At 41.1% G+C, this 21,996-nt stretch overlaps 1 protein-coding gene across 11 annotated transcripts in view; it reads right to left on the bottom strand.

Annotated features, from left to right (window-relative positions):
• The window catches only part of ZNF521 (zinc finger protein 521), a 232,906-nt gene that overhangs the window by 18,889 nt on the left and 192,021 nt on the right, over positions 1–21,996 (bottom strand). For all 11 annotated transcript variants that reach the window (XM_072852595.1, XM_072852597.1, XM_072852598.1 and 8 more), the window contains 2 exons: positions 11,661–11,792; positions 8,858–8,973 (listed from right to left, as the gene is read on the bottom strand). In XM_072852595.1, the coding sequence (XP_072708696.1) occupies positions 8,858–8,973; positions 11,661–11,792 (248 nt within the window). The remainder of the gene's footprint in view (positions 1–8,857; positions 8,974–11,660; positions 11,793–21,996) is intronic.

Here is a 21,996-nt window from a genome sequence, read left to right as displayed (position 1 = left end):
TCGATATCAACTACATTAGCAAGAAATTAATGGATGGACAATTAAGAGAACTGAACTGATCTACCAGGGAAATTATTCAAATGCAAACAGAGTGCTTATTTCTTCTGTTTACTCCAGGTGTATGAGCCAACTGATCTGACTAATGGCAAGGTGTAGGCTGAAACGTTCAGGGCACAGATGATAAAACCTCATTTTCTGCAAAGGGCAGAATTCCATTTCTAATGATTATTTGTGGGTCAGGGAATATGTTTACTGCTTTCCCTGCCCTCAATCTACAACAGGACTCCCTGATGTTCACAGAGGTTTCTACAAGGACTGAGGTTAGAAATCGGCCTTTATGTAATAAGTGAACTTCCCCTTATTATTATCATGATTTATTTTTACAAGTGCCTTATCATTATCATCAGCATCACTCAGCAGAAAAATGTTTGCCTCCCCAAGCACTATTATTTCTATTTTGTTTCTTTCTTTGCCCCATAATCTCCTTTCTACTTCTCTTCTACTCTTTTGCCTTTTGTTTCCTTCTTCTTCTGCCTTTCTATGCATTTTCCTTTCTGCAGCAACTTCTGCTTTGCTTCTTTAGGCTGACATCTCGCACACCTCGCTGTTCCATTTGTTAAAACAATCAGAAATCATGATGTTGACATGTAACATCACTGATATGTTTCAGAGTCAACACTTAAAAAGACAAAGGAACAGTGGAGCTTATCTTCTGATTGCCATGGTTTCATGCTGCTTTCAGACTGGAGACAATGAACTTGACTTAACGTATTTTCATGACACAGTCTTTGCAGTCACAAGGATTATGAACTGTACTATCTTACCTGATTCTGCAGAATCTATTTAATGTTGACCATACAAGGCAATAAGGAGAACAGATCAAAAGTGTAGGTTAAACTATTTTGTTGCTACTGATTTCTTTGAAAATAGATACCTATATTTTACAAGAAGAATCCAGGCATACGAGAGCATAAACAGGAAGGAGTAGGCAAAATAGGGACATAGATTCAAGCATATACACATTTGGGTATGACTCTATCCCCCTTGAAAGAGAAGGAATATACATTTTTGCTTATTTTTGTATGGGTACTTTGTGGGTGTAGCTCAGTACTTATTTTGGACAGTATATTTAGCTTCCAATCCTTTGCCATTTTACTGTCTGAATTTCTTTTCAAGATTAAAATGGTTTATTTAAAGGCAATATTCATCACTTAACTGCTACAATGTCTTTGTCAATTAATTCTGTAATTTCATCAATAATATCACTCAAGCATCTGAAGAAAACAAACCCATAATTGTGATTCAATTACTCCAGAAATTTAAGGAATGTTCTCTCAGGGAATGTATAAGAGATGTTGTGAACACATTGTTTCCTGCTTATTTGCAGGAAAAACTGCAGAAAGTTTCACAGGCTGATTGTCACATGTAGAGTTAGAAGTATATGGAGTATGTAGAGACAAGTAAGAACCGTTAATACTCAAGCCCATCTTTGTCAAGCACTATTCAGTGAAATCAAAATGGTCCCTGAAAAACTCTGACACTTTGGGCTTGGTGGGCTTTGCAATGTGCTGTAAATATTCATGAACTAATGAAGTACCCGCAGGGACTGTTTACATTTGAATAGGCCAATCAAAGGCGGGTGAACTCACAAGCTCCAAACCTGGAAATTTCTTATTTAGAAAAGAATTACCGCATGAAAACCTAATATGGCTGTAACGCCCCTCAATCCCCAGGAGGGAAGGGGCACTGGAAGGGAATTCAAAGTATTTTTTTTTGTATTTAAACTTTGTTTGACATTGAGGCAAAAGACTTGTAGGGGAAACACTTTGAAGGTATGTCCTTCAAGAGCTAATGCATGAGTGCCTCCACCATGCTTCTCTTGATGGCCTTTTTGAGAAAATTTGCAAAGAAAATAATTCTCCCTTCTAGGGAAAGAAGTCTCAAGTCTCAGGAACACAAGCCTGAATTTTTCAAATCTTGGAAGACATGGAAAAATACTCAATGCACATACTGGTGCACACTAATATCCATATATCTATCGGAAACAGAAAGCACAGTAAGAGTTCAGGAAAAAAAAGCACTCAAACTAATAATACTTGCAATGCATGCGTCTCTATCTAATTCTCTCAAAACATAAGCATTAATTACAATCCTAGTATCTCTGGCACACATATTATTATCATCATCCTCACTCACGAGATGGAGAGCATGCATGGTTAAGTGGAGCAAGTTAGTACCAGACCTCGCAACTGAATCCAGCTCTCCTGACTCCTAGGCATTTGCTCTGACAAAAGCAACCTGATTGCCTGCTAAGGACTAAGGCCAACATTACTGAATGTGGCATCTGTATTTAGGCATCCAAAGTGTTTTGCTGAAACCTTAAACGAGACTACGGCTGCTCAGTGCCTATGCTTTTATCAAGGTTCCTAACTTCAGGCATTTATGACCTGATTTCCTGAGGTACTCAGCACCAGCATCTTGCATTGGCCTTAACTGCAGCTGAAGCTGCTCAGCACCCTCTCAGAAATAGGCCATTGAGTTTGAAAATGTTGGCCTAAAGCTTTGATTGTTAATTGGATTTCAGGTAGGCTTCTTTTTAAGAAGAGCTGACAAAGTTATTCCCTGCTGGCTCCTGGCCTTTGGGGCCTAGAAAGCCAGCATCTATGTTCCACTCCTCACCCTAAGAGTTTGGGGACCTGGAAATGCCAGAGCTAATCTCCAATTTCACTTAAAAAAATGTTTTGAGGCCTTTTCTTTGTGAAGAAAACATCATTGAAAATCTAACTTCACCTGCAGGTTTGAAAGTTTTGTCCCTCTTTTTGTGTAAAGAGTATAAATTATTCATGGTCTCCCCTGCTGTCATGGAAGGCTCGCCGTTGGGTCCTACATGATAGACTCAACTACTGTGGGGGCCTTGGCAAAACAATCCCATATGGAGGTAGCGGTGTCACTGCTGCTATGGCTGATGCTATTCCCACATCAATCTCTTTCCCAGCTGGCCCCAGAAGGCCTCTGCCACAAGGAGACAACCCCAGCCCAGGTTAATTAGCAGTTTTCTCTAGGTGACCCCCAAATGAGAGAATACAGTGTTTGAATCCCAGCTCTGCTACTGTCTCCACTAAAGGTCTCAGTCAAGTCTTTCAGTTCTTGAAATAGCCTAGAGCTTGCTTAGTTCTGCTCCGGCTCAGGTCAAGGGTATTTTAAAGGCCATTTTAAAATGTTGAGATCTTTGGGAGCATTTTACAATGCAGAGATCTTTGGAAAGTTTAACCCTTAAAGAAATGAGGAAGAAACTGGAAGATTAGTTTCAACAGTGCTAACCTTGGAACATGAAAATATTAAAACTGGACATCCAGAGAGGGACACACATAAAGCTACATAAATCTTCTGGAGACTCTTCTATGCTGCCTCTGCCCCGCTCTGCTTCAGCTGCTTCCACCAGGCGCTGAGAATGTTCACCTGCTGTTTTAAGCGACATGAGTAACATCTGCTATGAGTGCTTCATTCTTTCTTTCATCCTTTCCCTGGGGAAGGAACTGTGTATTTTGTTTTGGAAGGGCTCTGTTGTTGTGCATTGGGGTTTTGGGGAAGGTTTAGAAAGCTACATGCAGGTACACGTCTATATGAGAGAAGGGAGCTTTTGGCACCTCTAGGTGCACCCTACTCTTAGAAGCCTAAGTTGAGGACATTCATGGCAATACTTAACTTCTGTGGAAGTCTGTTCCATGCTCCCAGGCCAGCCTGTGAGAAAGTTCTAGCTCCTGTGCAAATAAGCTTCAGCTCTTTAATAAAAACACTCACAAAGCAGGGCTGCCAACTACTGCGCTGTTACCAAATGGGAAGAACTTTTCAGGTGATCTCTGACATGTGCTGGACCCAGTCCACCAAGAATATTAAGGACTGAGTCTTAGAGCACCATTGGACAAACATGTAGGAAGGCAGTATAGACAGCAAGAGAACTGGTTGAATATGCTCCCGGTCTCCTTTGCTACTGAGGAACAGTGCTGCAGCTCTCTGTATTAGCTGGAACGTCCCACAGACTGATGGCTTCATGCCCAGGTATTCTGCACTGATGGAGTCCAGACGGGAAGCAGCAAGGGCGTGAATCACTGAGGCCAGGTCCCTTTTGAACAGGATGGGAAGCAACTGCTGATCCAATTATTTCTTGCCCTAGTTTTCATGTCTGTAAAGCGGGGACACTTAACTACCCCAGGGGCAACTAATTATTAGTCACAAAAAGTTAAGTAAATGCTCTAATTCACTAAAAAGAGATATAATTTTTGCACTGGGCAAAATGGTCCTGAGAGGCCATGTAATCTTGGCTAGTATCATATTCAGAACTAACTGATATCACTGATAAAACACTGATAAAACCAGTACAATTATTCAGCAACTCTACTGGACATTGGTAGCTCTCTGACACAGGAACATCTAAAAAAATCTAAAATTAATCCATTGACTCTGGGTAACACCTCACAAGAGCGTCTCATTCCTCCCCACAAACACCACAATACGTTGTGTTGACCATGGAAGTAACACTAGGACTGGGAATAGGAAAGGAATGGCTAGTCCTCATCAGGGACAAGGGAAGCACAAACACCCATTCAAACACCTAAGCCTAAGTCCAAAGACTAAGGCAAAAAAACAGGCACTAGAAATAGCATGAGGACAAGAAAGGGAAGTTTTAATAGGCACAAATTATCATAATTTAATGAAAATTCAATATTAAGTTAAATTAGTGATAAGTTTATTTGCTTCCTTATTAATTAAAAGTTCAGTATTATGGATGATGGATGGAGAAGACTGTTTTAGTTATATCCACCCTGCACAGCAAACTGTATGGTCATACTCCAGGTGTTCAGTTAGAAGAGTTTCAACTTTTGGGAGACATCTAGGCACCCTATAAATACACCTACCTTGCAGTTTCCTTATCTGATACCTAGATGGGATATATTTCTGATTTTAAAGTTTGTTACAAGCCTATTTCTGAAAAGCCCTTATTGTATTAAGCGTGCCTTATTAGAAGCTTTCCATTCTAAAGGACAAACATTTTGAGAGACATACTTTTTCAACTCCATTTCAAAAGTGTAAATAGACCACATAACCTTTTGAACATGTAAGTATGAAAATTCACAACTCAGAACACTCTTAAAACATACACTTCTAACTGTTACAGAAGGTTTCCCTTTGCTTCCTTTCTATGGAGGTAGTATCTCCAAAAATTTAAAGCTGGTTCAATAGCTACGGAGCACAAAGCCATCTAAGGGAGGTCTCAAAGGTGGGAGAAGAGCTATGGAGATGATCTTAAAAAAAAGAGCAAATTGCTGTAAAATCTCATTATTTCAACTTAAAGGTTGAGTTGCAGGGTTGATTTTCAGGACTAGTTATTTACTCTCTGTTCTCACCAGAATGTGGTCCTATGGGATTGTCTTGCATTCCTAACAGGGGTCTGGAGTGAAATCATGGAAACCTCTAAAGAGAGTCCTACTTGTTTTTTGCTTTGAGAAGATCGGTAATGAGGGGATAGTAACTTCCCCGAGGTGAGATGAATGTAGTATGTGGGGATTCTTATGCTCCTACAGCCTACTCTTCCCAGAACAGGAGTCAGAAAATGCTAAGCAAAGAATCGCACTGAGCCAACCACCAAGTTAAGCATCATTATAATGCACTTATTTGCTGTATCCCTGAATTCATTCCCTTTAATTATCAGCTGTACTATATGTGTGGATAGGCCTTCTATGCTTTTGTGTTCTGCTCTGCTCTACCTTGTTCCTGTTCTTACTCTGCCCTACAGCCATGGAGTGCTGTCCATGGCTTCTAATCTGAGATGATTAGCATCTCTCATGCATGGGAGATGCACTTTAGATGCATGTTTAAATTAAAAGCAAGGAACAGTTCCTGATGGAGGGAATAAATACACTGTTAGGCTGCAAGCCCCAACACAAACCACGGTAATGTGAAAGGATAGAGAAACATAACCCGGAGGCTAGTTTCCAAAGATTCCACTGCTTCAGCTGGTAGATAGCCTGAACAAAGTGATGCCTCCTAGAATAGGTTTTAAATGAGAGTGGGCTCAAGATCAATGCATTTTCAGCAAAGACAGACTCCAAAGGTCAGTACCTACTGCTCTGCCTAAGTGCTTTGGTGCCCTTTCACCAGCCTGGGTAGATAAGTGGAGGTTAGAGCAGAAAGCCAGTGATCCCAACAAATAAATGAAAATGGCATGATGGTACCGCATTTTTTAAAACATAATGCATTCTCAACTGGGGTGGGGCTACCCAAGTTAATTAAATTAATAAACATAGTGAATTAAGTGAATGAGAAAATGAATACCTTTTCCTTTTTGCAAGTGTAGATAAGCCAGAGAGAGGCTGTCTCTAAGGGTGTGGAGACGTGGTCTATTAAGAGCCTTCTGCAGCATGGAACAACCAACACACTGATTGTCACCTAGCCAGTGTAGGGCATAATTTGTCTCTCTGTAGTGACATCCTTTTGTGCCCTTCACTAGAAAACCAGGTGCTTCAGTTATGCTGAAGTTTTAATGAACTAGGCTTAGATAGAGGGAGCAAACTCTTGCCCTCAGTCTTGGGAAGGGATGAATTTTGAGTGGAAAAACATGTGCTTTTATTATAATAAAAAAGCTGAAGGCAGCTGCTTGGGACTCCATGTATTTCGAAACGAGAGCGTATTTTAGAGGGGACAGACTAGTAAGGAGGTGATTGTACATGTCACAACTACACCTGGATCTCTGTATATTTTGCATCTTCAGAATCCAGTTACCTATTCTGCCCTTTTAAAATCCAGTCTGAATTCTGCTGTTAAAACTAATTTCTATCCTCTTGTTCCCATTTCTTTCTTTTCATAATTGTCTTTTGCATACCTGCACCTTCTCTCTTGCTGAGGTTTTTTTTTTCCCCCTTTTGGTCTTTCTTCCCTAACAATCTATCCTTTCTCTTTCCAGAAACTCCTTATGTCCTTACTTCTCCCTACTTCCTCATTTTGATTAATCAGTGATGAACAACAGAATTTGTGAAAATCAGTAAGCCAAAAAGATTTAAATGTTTTTTTCCTGAAAAAGCAGTTTCACCTTACTGGAAACACTTTGCAAAAAAACCCCAACGAGTATTTTGACCAAAAAAAGCAAAGAAAATGATTGCACAAAATCCATGCTCTGAAAGAAACACATACAACAAAATTAGTTTCTGACCTTTCCTCATTCCACTCAGTTTCTCCTTTATTTTTCCCACAAGTCCAATAACTTTCTACACAACCCAGACCATTTTCTGACTTCAAAACTCAATCTTCCCTCTTCCTGTCCATCACTATGTATGACTGTCTTCTTCCCTAAATGTCCAACTTTTTATTTTCTTTTCCTTGTCCTCCTCTTCCACTTTAGGTCAGAGCTTGCATGCAATACCTGGTACGGACAGTAAATGAAACAGATTTGGATCTATTAAAAATAGGAGAGAGATGCAGCACAGGCACCTTAGAGTGTTACAGGTATGGTACTGCGGGTACTACAGGAACTCCCGTGACCTAGGGTCAACTGAGAAAGAGGTAGGGAAGGCTATCAGAAAGGCTTTATTCCATATTGTTTTCATGCAGAAAGAAATTAGGGAAGAGAAAATGCAGTGCAATCAATATAAATACCAATCTCTCCCACAATGAATTCATGCATGGTTTAAATGCTCTGATTTCTTTTTTCTCCAAAGAAATATTTCATATCATCATGCCAAACATTAATATCAGGTTTTCAGTGTGTAAAACTTTCAATAAGTGAAATACTAGATGGCCATACATGCACACATGCCTCACTAGCCTTTTGCCTCTGTTGATGAGATGAAATCCAGCTCTGGTCCAAAGCAAAATTAATTGTGGACACCTCAGTCAAAGGACTTAGAGATGGGGGCCCATGCTATAAAAAACTACTGAACAATCTTAAGTGCTGAAAAATCTTTTCATTCCAAATAAAAATCACATGGCGGATGGCGTAGGAAAGGCCTTACTGTACAAATATTTCTCCTTGTTCCATCCCTATAGACCATTAGAGACCCTAAAAATTTTTCTTCTGTCAACCTATCTTAATACTTCAATATAAATTAAAATAATTTAGAAACAATCTTCTGCTGCTGTTTCAAAGTGTCACACCACATCAGGAATAACACACTACCACTTCTCATTGCAAGAGAAGCAGTGCAGAATGTTAATATATAGTAAATAATCCCTTAATCCAAAATTGTTTTCAGATTTTCTTCAACATTTATTTTTTCCTCTCTGTCCTTTTGTTTACCATTAGTAAACAGTATCATTACAAGTCTGAAAACAGCACACAAGAAGACAGTGTACCATTCATTTGACCCTATTATTTTTTTCCCCCACCAAGTTAGTATTTATGGGAAATGGCCAGCAGGTAAACCAAGATAAATTCTATCTACTTCCCCCCTCCCCCGCCTTGCCCCATCCCTACACTCCTACTTCACTTCAGTGCTTAGTTTTTCACATTTAGAGACAAAAGAATACACTTATTTTCCATTTTGCTACTTGAGTAAATGTTTTATGGATATCAAACAGAAAAATAGAATGCCCATTTCTCTCTTTTCAAGAATATCTTGAGCTGCAACAACCTACAGAGGAAGAATCCAAAGGTGGCTCCCAAAATTCAGGTCTGTACCACGTGGCTTTCTGCCAGCACCTTTTTGAAGCAGCATGGGTTGAATCACCTGCAATTTCTCTTATCCTTTCCTCATCCCTATCCTGAAGATAAGCAAGTATCAGAGGAGGTCATGGCAAGTAAAGCTTTGAATTCAGCTGTCAAATACATAAGGCTATTATAACCCCCAGGTAACAAGTGTGGTACCTGCAGCTCTGTTTGGAAGAAGAACTTCTGTGGACACTGTGTGCAGTCATAGATCTTGTCTTCTTGTCCATGGGCTGAGAAAATATGCTGCTGCAACTTGTTTGCTTGGACAAACACTGGAATATGAGACAAACAACAAGCTTTTCATTATTTCATATTGCAAGTGAAGAGTTTTTTACAAACAATTTGCCATTAACACTCAGCAATTCCAAGAGGTAAAATTAGGCTGGCGCACTCTGATTTCACATTACACTGTTGCTATAATGGGTACCAACGAACACTATTTATCTACAAAGTGTGATCCTTCTTCTAAAATGAATGAATTAAAACAGATAAACAAAGAAAAAAAAAAGACCCTAACAGGAAAACCAATGAAGATTTCAAATTTAACGACTTTAAAAATGTCATTTTCTCTTCAGAATTATTTCTTCATGCTTACCACAATTTTATTGAACACACACAAAACTTACTTCCTAGCAACCAACAGGTTTGAAAAGCATAGCTGCCAAAGTCCTGTTTAGTCTGTGTGCATAAAGTTAAAGCTAACAAACAGCTCTGTATTTAAATGTGTTAATGCTAAAAATTATATCCCACAGCTACACTGGGGCAATGTCTATAAATGTGAAACAGAACTGCAGGTAAATTCTCTTTGGATACTTTAAGATCAACTCTGCCTACACGCTGAATGCAAGGGTTTCAATAATATAAACATGTTCAATTTTAATGACTACAAAACAAGGCCCTAAGACTGTGTAACAGTTTACCTAGGAGACATACTATTAATAATTAAATTGTATATGCCAGAGGCAGTGTTTGGGTTGGCAGCAGTGACTTCTGATGGATGCCTGGTGCACTGTGACCTAAAAAAGTTTGCATCTACAATATTAATCTGTATAGGCAGAGAAAGGATTTATTAAAGATGCTGGCATTTGACTTTGACTCCACTCCTAATCATTAAAATTATTCTAATTGCAAGGCAACAAAAAACATCAGAATATTGTTCTTCTGAGTCATACATTTTAATCACATTTCTCATTACCCTGAAAAAAAAAAGATCAGATTCCATTTTCCATATAAAACTTATAATGGTGATTTTTACTTCTTGTTAATATTCTAGCAAGACATGCTGAAATAATTTAATGGCATATTGCTAATAGAACACCGTTGTTTATGATTAATGCTCGGTGTCTATTTACCCCATCAGCAAAAAGGAAAAAGTGTTTCACACAGATTGGAATCGACTTATCTCCATACTCTTTAACACATTTTACAAGGCTACCGGCTCAAATATTAAAGGATTAGTTTTATCAGGGATCTTGCTCACAAGGAGAACCATCAGTGGGTACTCCTTACATACGCAAGTTTTTATATTGTGCTTACAACTCCTCTCAATTTGGAAATCGAAGACCCGTGGCATTACACTAAAAAAAGATCACCTCATAAGGTATACACAAAGACAAGGGAAAAAAATTAGTAGAATCAGTAAGAAAACTAAAAACCCCCAAAAACGCCTAACTGAAAGAATTATTGAACACAGGTGCCTAACAGGCAAACTGTTTACAGCAGTACTATCCGTGCTCAGACATTACTATGACAAGCTGTGCAGTGAAGATGAACTATGTATTTTTTTAATTTTATAACCCACAGAGATGTGTGAAACCTGAACACAGTGAGGTAATAATCATCACCAGCCACTGTATCTGAGAGATGAAAAACTCAACTTTAATTTTCCTCTGTAGCGCGCGCGCACGCGCGCGCACGCTTAGGTTCTATTGGGAGGGAAGCTGCCAAACAAAGAGAAGTAAAATGAAGGTATTAAAGGGTCTATTTGCCTATCAATGAAAATCCTTCACTCCCGTTAATGGAGAACAGAAACCTTGAATGCCTTCCAGAATTAGCATGCCATTGATGCGAGAATACCCAAAGTGTGTTTTGTCATGTTTGTGATTATCTTTGATTTTCATCTTGTAAAGCAAAATTGGGCATGTAAGCTACATATTAACGCTTATGTTTTAGGTTATCATTTTATGAAATGTTCTATTAAGAAGTCCTTAAAAAAACTCACAACAACTCTGTAGGCATCCTTTTAATATGTTTTCATTTCCAGCAACAGCATTTTTCTGTTCCTCATTATGGCCCAAACACTGCAGTGCTTAGCCCTACTGGGTCAAGTTATTTTCTCACTTGGGTTTTACTACTGAATAACACCACTGACTTGGGGAGGATTATTCCACACTTGGACTTGTGTCAGGGGAGAGCAGAACTTGACTTGTGGCAAGACAGCATGGCTTGTTTTCTAAAGCACATTGCAAGGGTGTTTCTTCTCACCACAAGCCAACAAACACACGCAAGTGCGCTTTCTTACCCGATCAGAGGAGAATGCTGCTGCACGGGCTATGCCTAGCAGCCCTTGCCCGTGGGGCCAAGTTCTGCTCTGAATTATATCGTTTTAGATGAAACATCTGCAGCTTTAAAGCACAAATTTATGGGCAGTTTTAACCTCGGCAAGTTTGGAACATGAAGGTAATGAACATGATACCGTGGAAGGTAACAGACTATCACTTCTGTAATTATAAGAAACTCAAACTTCTGATAGAAGAGCTTGAAATGCAGTTCTTACAGATGGATGCCTGACCTTCCAAGCTCAGCTTTCTAAATTATTTCTAATCAATATTACCAACTAGTACAAATATAATGTTCCCTCCTAAAACTAACCTAAAGCCAGCACACGACATAGTTGTAAGTGGAGTTCTGCACACGTAAGCTAAGGGCATGACTGGGACAAGCAGTGATTGCGTCCTACCTGTAAAGCACACCGGACATTTGAAGGTGCCCCCCATGCCTTCAAAGCTGTGCTCTATCAGGTGGCACTGAAGTTTGGCAGGAGAGTCGAACGTCTGATTGCAGAGTTTGCATTCATGGTTCAGTCCTTCATCTGTGGGAGAAATCAAAGGAAAAGTGAAATTCACCACAGCCGTTACCAAAGAGCCAGTCCAACTCAATCTATGCACTGAAGAGACTTTTTGTTTTCCTAAGCTCAGGAAACTGGATGCCCCATAGCACCTACGGCTGCGAATGTATTCTTTTACCTGGACGGTTTCAGAATGTACAAAGCTTAACTGGGCATTAAAAGCACCGATTTTCCACATACAATTACCACTGAACAGGAATGCAGAGCATTAGACTTCAGTAGGAAATGATGAGAGGGACCTGAAACATCATCTCTTAGCAGAGTCACCCTATCATGACTGAGTACATTTGCAAAACAGGGCGTGAGGAATTTATCGCCGATCACACATCATCCCGCCTATCACGGGTAAGAACTGCGAATGCACACATTTTTGGCACTCTGGCTGATGTGGCGTTTCTCATAAAACCACCATGACAGGGGAAGGTAGTTTATACCCTCACATCACTCCTGCTCCACGTTTCCAGTCCCAGGGGCACAGGCGAAACCTTTTGCAAGCCACAGGATTTCCCAGCTCCCTTTCTGACAATCCTAGATTGTTTTCCCTTTATTTGCATTTCTCCTCTTAACAGCTCAGAAAAGTCCCCATGCGTCTCGTGATGCAGCTTTCCCATCAAGGTCCTGCAGCCTTAAAACCCTTCCCACTCCCCGCTGCTTGTTCCTCCGCTTCCTCCCATTGTCCTCCAAAGGCCGGCTGGTGCCTGGCACCAGGTTCCCTTCCTGAGGGTGCTGCAGGATTCATCCACTCCGCCATGAGGGCAGTCAACGGCTGTCCTACTTAGAAACAGTTGCTAGGTAAGAAGTGGCTTCCAGCCCTGCTGCAGAGGCCTCAATTCCCACAGCGCAGCTTAGAAAAGGTCCTTCTGTATGTCACCGGTGTGCTACACGAGTAGCATTGATCTCGCAGGTAAATACTGTATCTGATTATTAAAAATCAAGTGGGAATAAAACGCTTGGCGACTGGCACAGCTCCCTAATGTTTCTCAGGTGAAAAGGAGTGATTTAGGAGAGAGCCCTGCCCACCCCGAACACCTAAATGCCACGCTGCCTACCTCCTGCCAAACACAGCGCTGCCTGCAGTGATCAGTGACCGCAGTGACGGACGCTCGCAGTTGGCAGTTGCTGTAGGTGGTGACGGCAGAGACAACGTTTTGTACTGCACGCGCCAATCCTGCCCACCGATGTAAAGAAAACACGACACGGTGCTTGTGTAGCTGACTGGGGCCACACGCCCTCTCAAAATGATCCTTAGTAACTCAGCAGAATTGAAAAAATTTCAATGGTAGCCCTCAGCTTTCACTTCTCATTACTCCAAAAGCTAAACTTAGCCTTCACGTAAGTCACGGCATCTTTAGCAAAGGGTGGGAATTTGTGGGCTTTAGACAGCGCAAGCTAAGCCGGGCGGTGGTGGCCGTTCTGCAGGCGCAACTACTGAAAACTACCGTCGTGTGGTTTTCTACGAGGTGTCAGGGCTCTTTATAATGAGAAGGTAAGGGGCAGATGAAAACCAACAAAGCCAAAAGATTTACACAAAATCAGGGTTGGGTGGTGGGGTGTCTCCCTTGGAGTAAACAGGTAAAAACACACTGACTACAAAAACTTCTGCCCTGACAACAGTCCATAACTGGGGAGCTCCCTCTCCACTGAACAGCTAGCTCTCATAATTTTCATATATACAGCGACTCCATTGCCTTTCACGGTAAAACCGTGTTTTTCACGTAGCGACTGTGAGAAGAATGTAGGACTCCATTTTGGCTCTTTAAAATGGACACACTGGCACGTGGCCATTTTTTTAACTCTCCTGTCTTCCTGTCAGTCTTAGTGCAACAGAGTGGTGCCATGGGTACAGACAAACATGCCCCGGCATCGCCCGCACGCACACACAGCAAACTGCAGACTTCCCTTCGTCCTCTACCCAGTCCTTCATTAAAGCAAGGTTCAACATTCCTGCCTACCTCCACACACTGAAAAGCTGTCAGAGGGGTGTGAAATGGCAGGCCTGCTCTGGGAGTCAGCTGAAAAAGGCCAGTGGTCCCGTCGATCCCGTGCCCACGGAGTGCTGCTGCTGAGGCAGCGGAGCACAGGCTGCTGAGGTACGTGTCCCGTCCCGCACTGCCGGCTGAACATATTCTGTGCAATAGACTCCCAGGGGCAGATTAGGGGCAGGTGACACATTCTCATCAGGAAGGTGACACCTTTTGTAACTCTTCATAGATAAATTAGCAACCATTTATCAAATATATGCTAACTATTTCCTTAGCAGGGAAAATTTTAGTGGATTCTCAAGAGTTGCCTGGGATTTGGGGTTTTCCACCATCACTGACAAACACCTCCAGTGTATTCTGCTTTTGCTACTGCTGAGAGAAGACAAGTATGGCCCATGCAAACACCGTGAAGGGGAGCATGAGGGAAAAGAACCTGGCACGCACCAGCCTGTATATCTAAGAGAGATGGCAGCATCCTGCGAGGCAGGCTGTATGCCGCGCTCTCCCAACAGGCAGCAACCCACAGCTGTGGGCAAAGCTGCAGAACAGCGTACTGAAAAGAGGAGGAAGGCTCAATAAACCGTATATAAATGCCTCTTCTTCCCTCAACTTGCAAATCCATTACGAGGAATGTACAGACTGTCACACGTGGTCAGATCATTTCTCCTACATCCAGATCCTTGCCGTGGTCATTACTAAACAGATAGTTCTGAAGACGGTGCAAGTCCCCACAAAGGGTAATTACGGGCTAGAAAGCCTGTAGGGTGAAGTTTCTTCATCAAACTGTTTGTGCTGATACACACAGTCAAAGCAATTAGGACAAAGGGAGCTCCATCTCAGGATCTTCCACATGTCAAGGTGAAGATAATCGATGCCAATTCTCAAATCACAGAGTTACTGTTGGCAAAGTGTAAATGAACCACTCTAATCATTCTTGAGCATGGGAACACTGAACAGGGAGTTCTTCAAACATTCCAAGGGAGAAAGACTTCCTAAAAAGAAATGTTTTTTATGGAGCTACAGAAGACAGAGAAGGCTTTTTTCTCTTTCCATTACCTTGGCTAATGAGGAAAAAGTAGGAAGAAAGGCATGCACTCCTGATGCTGAAGCAAAACTAATTTTACTTACACAGTATTTGTACTTGTTCAAGAAGAATTGAACCCCATTAAATGTGACCCTATTGTATTTCCCATATCACTCAGATCCGAGGCGATCTCCTGGTCACAAACATCAAAACCACTTTGATTACTGTATGTTGCAAATCCGATTTTCCTAAAGGCTTATAAACAGGGTTTGAAAAATCCCCTCACCCACTCGCCTGGGGCAGATAGGAAACTTCCCCAGGCAAGAGACATCAATTTGTGCAGAATCTAAGCTTTCTCTTAAAATGTTTTTAGTCTCCTAGTTCTAAAGACCGCATTTAAAATATGACTACATTTGTATAACTACTAATTTTTTTCCTAAGTCCTACTGTTCAAGGAGTTACCAAACCTCATACCCTTTTTCACCCATTTTGTGCACATCACCTGCTCTGTGCTACATCCTCGGAACAAAGGACAAGGTTCCAGTCCTTGAATTCAAGAACGTGAGACCAGCATGATTTAAATTTAAGGGAGACAGACAAGGTTACAGTATTGGCAGAAGAGTCAGGAGTGCTGGGTTCCGTTCCAAACTCCGACACTGACTTAGTCTTATCACCTTGAGCATGACAGTACGGCCTGTGTTTCTCAGACTACCCATGTCTAAAGAAGAGGTGTTAATTTTTAATTTCTACTTTAATAGGCTGACCTAATTAGTATCCCTTAAGACTTTTAATACAACTGGGACAGTGGAGCTGGAGAAGAGTCCAGGACTAGCTACCATACACAGAAGACCCAGAATCACTGCCAATCTGCCTTTGAAAAGGCTTAAGATAACATGTCTGGGCACACAACTGCCTGCTCGCTTGGGTCACACAGCACTGCGGAAAGATGAGGGAACAAGGCTTTGTCCCTGCTCTGCTCTCCACAGAGAATTTAAAAGCACAGCCAGCATTTTATCTCCCACCGGCATGAAAGAGCCAGGGTGTGGCAGCTCTTGCAAAGGTGCCAGATGTGGAAAGAGGATGCAAAAGGCTCTGTTTACACGCTGGCCCCTGTCTAGCTCTTCATGTTTGGCAAACAATTTGATAGGGTGCTATGGAAGTGCAAAATATGATATCATTAATAAATAAAGGGCCGGTGAAATGCCACATTTTCAGTTTCCATTTGGGATAAATCTGAAATGGAATGGAGTGTCAAATACAGTCCAAGAGGCTCTCCTTCCCTGCAGAACAGAGCTACTGCTCTTTGCTCTTACTCAGGGAAAAAAAAAGAAAAAAAAAGAAAAGAAAAAAAAAGTGCTGAACAGCTTTAAAAAATTCAATCAAAATAATCTGCTCTTTGGAAAGGTGGCGGCTGACAGTAATTGGAAAATACTGTCTGACTCATTTATTAAAGTGAGATTCAGAGTCAATTGATTTAATAACCATTAGAATATTCTATTAAGGATATAATAGGTTGGCACAGCCCTATTTTTTATTAAGAGTTATAGGTAAGAAATAAGCAATGCTATGGAATTTTAGACAACTGCTGTATGGATTAGACTAAAAATATGGCTTGAAAAATAGGTATAAAAGCAGCAACTATCAGGAGGAGGAATAGGAAAGTACATTACAGTGCAAATGAGTTAGCTGAACGATGAAAAAGAAATGAACCTTTAATATCAAGCCTGCACTTTTCCAAATCTAAGAGAAAACGATGCACTGCATTCCCTGATGTGGTACATCGTAAAACAAGTCAGCACGTCCTTCACATTATGGATCCAACAACTCCATAAGGAAGGCAAGAACAAAGTACCCACTGTACAGCACAGAACTGCTGCTTTCTGTTGCCCTTACATGGTTAGGATACGAGTTTGGGCATGGTTAGGACCTTGCAACATGGAGGTCTTATGGTTTACCCACTGCTGGTAGACAAATGAGTTTGATGCATGCAGAATTTCTGCATAAGGAAATTACTTTCCATTTGTAATCTTTATTCAGATAGTGGGAAAATGTAAACATGAATCAATTCCAAATAAATGCATTTAATATTCATATAAATGTTTAATATTTACACAAATATTAAATGTTTCAGTGGGGGTAGGTAGATTTTAATTGAGGTGCAGCTCATTACCTCAGCAACGAACTTGATAACCAGCTATAAAAGCAAACAAAGTCAGTCTTCGTGCTGAGCATATACTCACGTTCGGGGATCCTCTGTCTTTGCACCGGCTACCCACGCTGCAGAGTTACCGAGCTGCTTGTACGGCAGGCGAGATCCCCCCCCACGTAAGGCACTGCTTTAGATGACCTGGCCCAATTTGTGTTACCAACTCAATGCATAACTTGTTCATTTCACGGAAGGCCCTGACATTTCAATATACACTTTAAACAAGTGAAACCCTTTAAGCAGCCTCTAGACTGTGTGTCCCATGTTTATGCTTCTTGCTCTTCAATAAAAACAAAACTAGAGCAGCTACGAGCAAATGTTCACTGGCTGACTTACATGCAGCTGTTAAGTCGGTAACCACTGGGGGCCCGCTTATATTGTCTGATCAACACTACAGCCATTACCGAGTACCAATTTGTAACAGTTTATAAGTTACTCTTTCTCTTATTCATCCTCGAGATTGTCCAGAAGGGTCCTTCTGCCTTTTACTCTGAATAAATCTATAGGCAAAGGTCCAAAGATGATGATGTCCTCCTGGTAAATCATCATGAGGCTGGGTCCATGCTTAAAAGCATCTGCTAAGAAGTAGTGTAAACTCTGCCCTCCACATACAACACAGGAAAGAAATGGCCTGTAGTCCCTGTATTTTTTTCAGGTCTAAAGCATGCACAAGTCCCACAGTCAACGTGTTTTCTTTATAATTTTTTTTTACCAAGCAAACCATGCCCCCAAACCAATTTCTCTTTCTTCACATTGCTTCCACTCTTCCCCGAGTTAATTTTGCAGCACACATTTATAAGCCAGAGATCTGAGGAGTAAGGAAGGAACGCCACAGATGACAGCTAACCCCTCGGCTACAACATCTCACACTGAAAACCAGGGAAGGACAAAATACACTGTACAACACTATGATCTGCAGAGTATAGAGCCATCCGTGCCTCCAAGTTTATAGTGCTGTGTTTGTCTGCATCCTTTTAATTCTACCGGCCACACACCCACACACTCATCAGCCTCTCCGTGCCACTAAAGTCAATCTCATTCCTGCTCGAAATTTGGTCTTAGGGCCCACTATGGCAAGTAAGTGCGTGACAAGTCTCCTCACCTGCTAAGGAACATACACCACCTCTTCCAAGCCTAGATGAAACAGTGCCTGAAGTCTCCAGCACCACATTCATAATTTCTCCCTGATTGTAATAGTGCTTCTGTCATTTTCAATTTCTCAAACATTATCACAAATCCCCCCCATGAAAAACACTATCTGCCACGGTGTTAATTTTGGAAGCTGACATGAAAAGCACGGGAATATAGTGATAGAGAAGGAGACATAGTAAAGGCAAAGCATACAGCTGGAATTTGCAGCAGGAAGAAGAATACAGCTGGAATTTACAGCTGGGAGAAGAACATGCCACGGAAAAACATGGTTTTTTAAAGTCCTAACTAACGGTTCAGTCCTGATGGGACAGGATGGAGGACTGGATGGAAAGTACACCTGTGTTTCTCCTGCAGCGTCCAGGGCAGATCACCACGTGTATGGAATCGGCAGGGCGTGGGAACAAAGTATTTTCCTCACCCTTTCGGCACTGTTATCCTGCATTTCCCTGTTGTGCCACACACTACTGCTTGCACAGGCAGGCCTGCATGGTGGCCTGTGTTTACTCTTAATACCACTTTTAACCGAAATCATGATGTTAGCTAGAGCCTGGGAAACTTGACACATCAGGCTGCAACCTGAGCAATGCCTCTCCCCTTGCTTTTTTTCAGTTCAGAATGATTTTTGGGCAAGGCTCTGCCCATGCCCGAGGAAGGAGGTGGACAAGATGTAAAGAACAATCCTAAACTCTCGAGTCCCCAACAACTGTAGCCTCCCAAGGGGAAAGTTGAGACCAGGCTATGACTCTGTCTTGAAGGACACTGGCCAACGTTAGAAGGAAGAGGATGGGATACACACTGTGCTGTTGAGGCCAGGCCACGCTGGCTCCTAGTAGCACCAGGTAGGAAGCCTTATTCTACACGCAGGGAATAAATCCTACAGCCTTCTGCAGCATATTGCTAGAGCTACAGCAAAGGGTGCTGATTGATGGAGTGACAAAGAGCTGGGATCCACCTCCTCAATTAAAGCAAAAGTTCATCTCTCCAGGGCCAGATTTTGAAATTAGATCTGCTTAAGGGAAAGCCAGTCTACTGCATCTTTCATTCCACTGTATTTTTGTCTGAAGCAAGGGATGCATTTCACTTCACCAACTGTTCACTTTTTTGCTTGGTTGCACTCACTTTGGCTGCTTGTAAGTGAACTCTTCTTACCACATGTGCCTTGTATGTTCTATTAAAGCCATGAATTGTCTGGCTTCGGTGAGGCTGGATGAAAATAAAAGAAGGGCAACTGGCAGGGTCTATTTCTTAGTAACTGACATGTTTTCAGCTCAAGTAAGAGTGATTTAAATGCAGCAAATGCCCTCTCCATCAAAGAACAGCATTTGCTGGGCAACTGGCTACCAGGAGAGAGTTCAGGAATTCAGCAACAGGGCTATTCACCAACTGATGGGACATGCATAATTTGCTACTCCTTGTCTGTAACTGCACCAGGAAAAGGTATTAAAATTTGTTTGAAAAAAAGTCTGTGTTGCATCACGTAGCTATACACATTACAAGGTTACACCTCATCACTGCAATAAAATCCCACGTGATAGAGCTTATTTTGGAAACAATTTTACCATGGGATATAAAAAGGAATTTAAACTGGTAGGAATAAGATGAGTGGTATGAGTTATTTGTAGACAGATGATCCAGCTCAATGTTTACCTTTTCAAAAAGCACTTAGTGCTCACTGATTAAAAACTTGGAGACTGATCTTTCAAACGCTGGTGTAACTAACTCAGGGGAGCAGGCCTCCTGTCTTACTAGACTCTTGTCTAGACTTTTTGTGGGACTAAATTCTGCCACTTTGGTGCAAGGTCAAGCCCTCCATCCTTACACTGCACAGTGAGATATAGATTATTATCCGCATATTACAGACAAAGAACCCAAACCCCAGAGCTGCTAAATGTCTGTTTTCCCACCCCAAAAAGAGAATGAAAGTTCTCTTACTAAATTCAAGTGGATGAAGAATCAGGCCCTGCTTAATCTGCCCATTTTTATGAACACAGTGTCAGCATCCAGGTCAGAATTAAGTTTTTCTTCGTGCTCTTCCGTGAGCTAAGAGCCTGCCTATTCTTTCCAAGAATAAAGTTTTTTGGACCAAACCTTCTCTAGTAAAGTAAAATTACAATTTGAATGGCTCAGAGATTGCCTGAGCAAAGTAGTTATTAACAATTTAATCAAACTGTAGGGGGAAATCTAGTAAAAACGTCACATTCATATTCAGAAGAATTAAGAACAGTAAAATGTAAGTAAAAACTTCTGGCTTTTTTAGCATTGTTCATTAATTTCAATATTTTTATTCACTGTTTCTTCTTGTTTTCTGGTTGGAGAACCAGCTTTCTCTGTTAGTTGATGTTAAATACCTACCAGTATTGCCCAACCACCTGGGACTCCTGGAACTGGTGGAAGTACAGGTATATCTACTTTTAAGTATTGCACAGAGAAAACACAAATTGTTAAACTAGGAGAGGATACTTCATGTTGCATAAACTAAATGCAACCTGTTCTAAATTTAGGGCTACCAGGAAAACATCTTCTTGCATGGAGACAATCAAAGTTTCAATATTAATTGCCCATCACAGTGGACCAGCAGTAGACATTACGTTTTGTACACAACTCTCATCAGATATTTCTTTTGTTCTGAGTATACAGAAAGGGTCAGAGTTGCCTACCTTCTTTTGGCATGAAGCCTTCAGATGTCTGGAAGATAAAGTCTCTAAATGCTGAAATGCTGTTTATCCAACAATTCTTTAACCTACAAAGAATTGCCTGCTTACTCTTTTAAGAAGGGGAAGAAAAAAGGAAAATGGAAAAAAGAGAGTGGGATAGGATAGGATAGACTAGACTAGGGCTTTCCTGCATTACTGAATACTTGAATTGATAACATGAAGAAAGAACAGAGCTCCTCATATTTTCTAATACATCAGATACTATTGATAATTTTTTCCAAATCTGAATGCCATCTTCTTAGATAGGTGAGGGACACTTTGAAATGAGCAGCAATTGCTGGGATATTGATCCAGCTCTTAAACTCATTTAGGGGTGTATCAACTTCCTGCTTTCTTTCCTCTTAACCTCCATCTCCTCCCTCCAGCCCTCAGAAAAACCAGGGAGGAAGAAGCGGTTCAGGCCATTAAGGCCCTCAGGTCTATGCTGATAATTGGGCATTTAATTAGATTCTTTTCACCCAAGCAAACTGCTTTGCCAGTTAGGGGAGATCTTCTTGTACAGCAATGTATTAAAATGATAAAGCTCCATTTAATATAAAGTATTATTTATATTGCTCATCTGACTTAGTTTGCTGTTTTATTTAGGAAAGCATGAGAAAGCTCAGTTTTGATTTCACTAACCTTTCCCTATGTCTCTCTTTGATCCTGCTATAAAGCAAGCAAGCAGCTTTGGGCTCACATATCAAAAAAGGACCAGACTTCATTCTAAACCTACTCCACTCTCCTTCCCACTTTCTCTGCTGGTACTAAGACTTCATGCTGAGCTGAACAAACAAGCTGTTGGAATTTCTACATTAAAAGTTCTTAGTTTGTGGATAAGAGAATAATGAGGGCCAATTATTTATTTTTCCTCTATTTGTTACATGTTTGTGGGTTGGCTTTTTAAAAAAAATTCTAAGTGCTACTTTTACAGATATATTCCAACACTTCATCAAACCTAATTCCTCACTGAAGCAAAGCCATCATTTCCCACTATGCTAGTAACTGAGGAGTGGTGCCTAAGAACATCCTCCCTCTCCAGTGAACTTTCAGGTAGCAGAATGGCAAAGTTATGAACATGAAATAATAAAGGAGAAAGAGGAAAAACAAC

This window comes from Ciconia boyciana, chromosome 2, assembly GCF_034638445.1.
Source record: "Ciconia boyciana chromosome 2, ASM3463844v1, whole genome shotgun sequence".
NCBI lineage: Eukaryota > Metazoa > Chordata > Aves > Ciconiiformes > Ciconiidae > Ciconia > Ciconia boyciana.
Note: the sequence above shows the minus strand (reverse complement) of the source record. Positions and strands in the feature narration are given on the sequence as shown.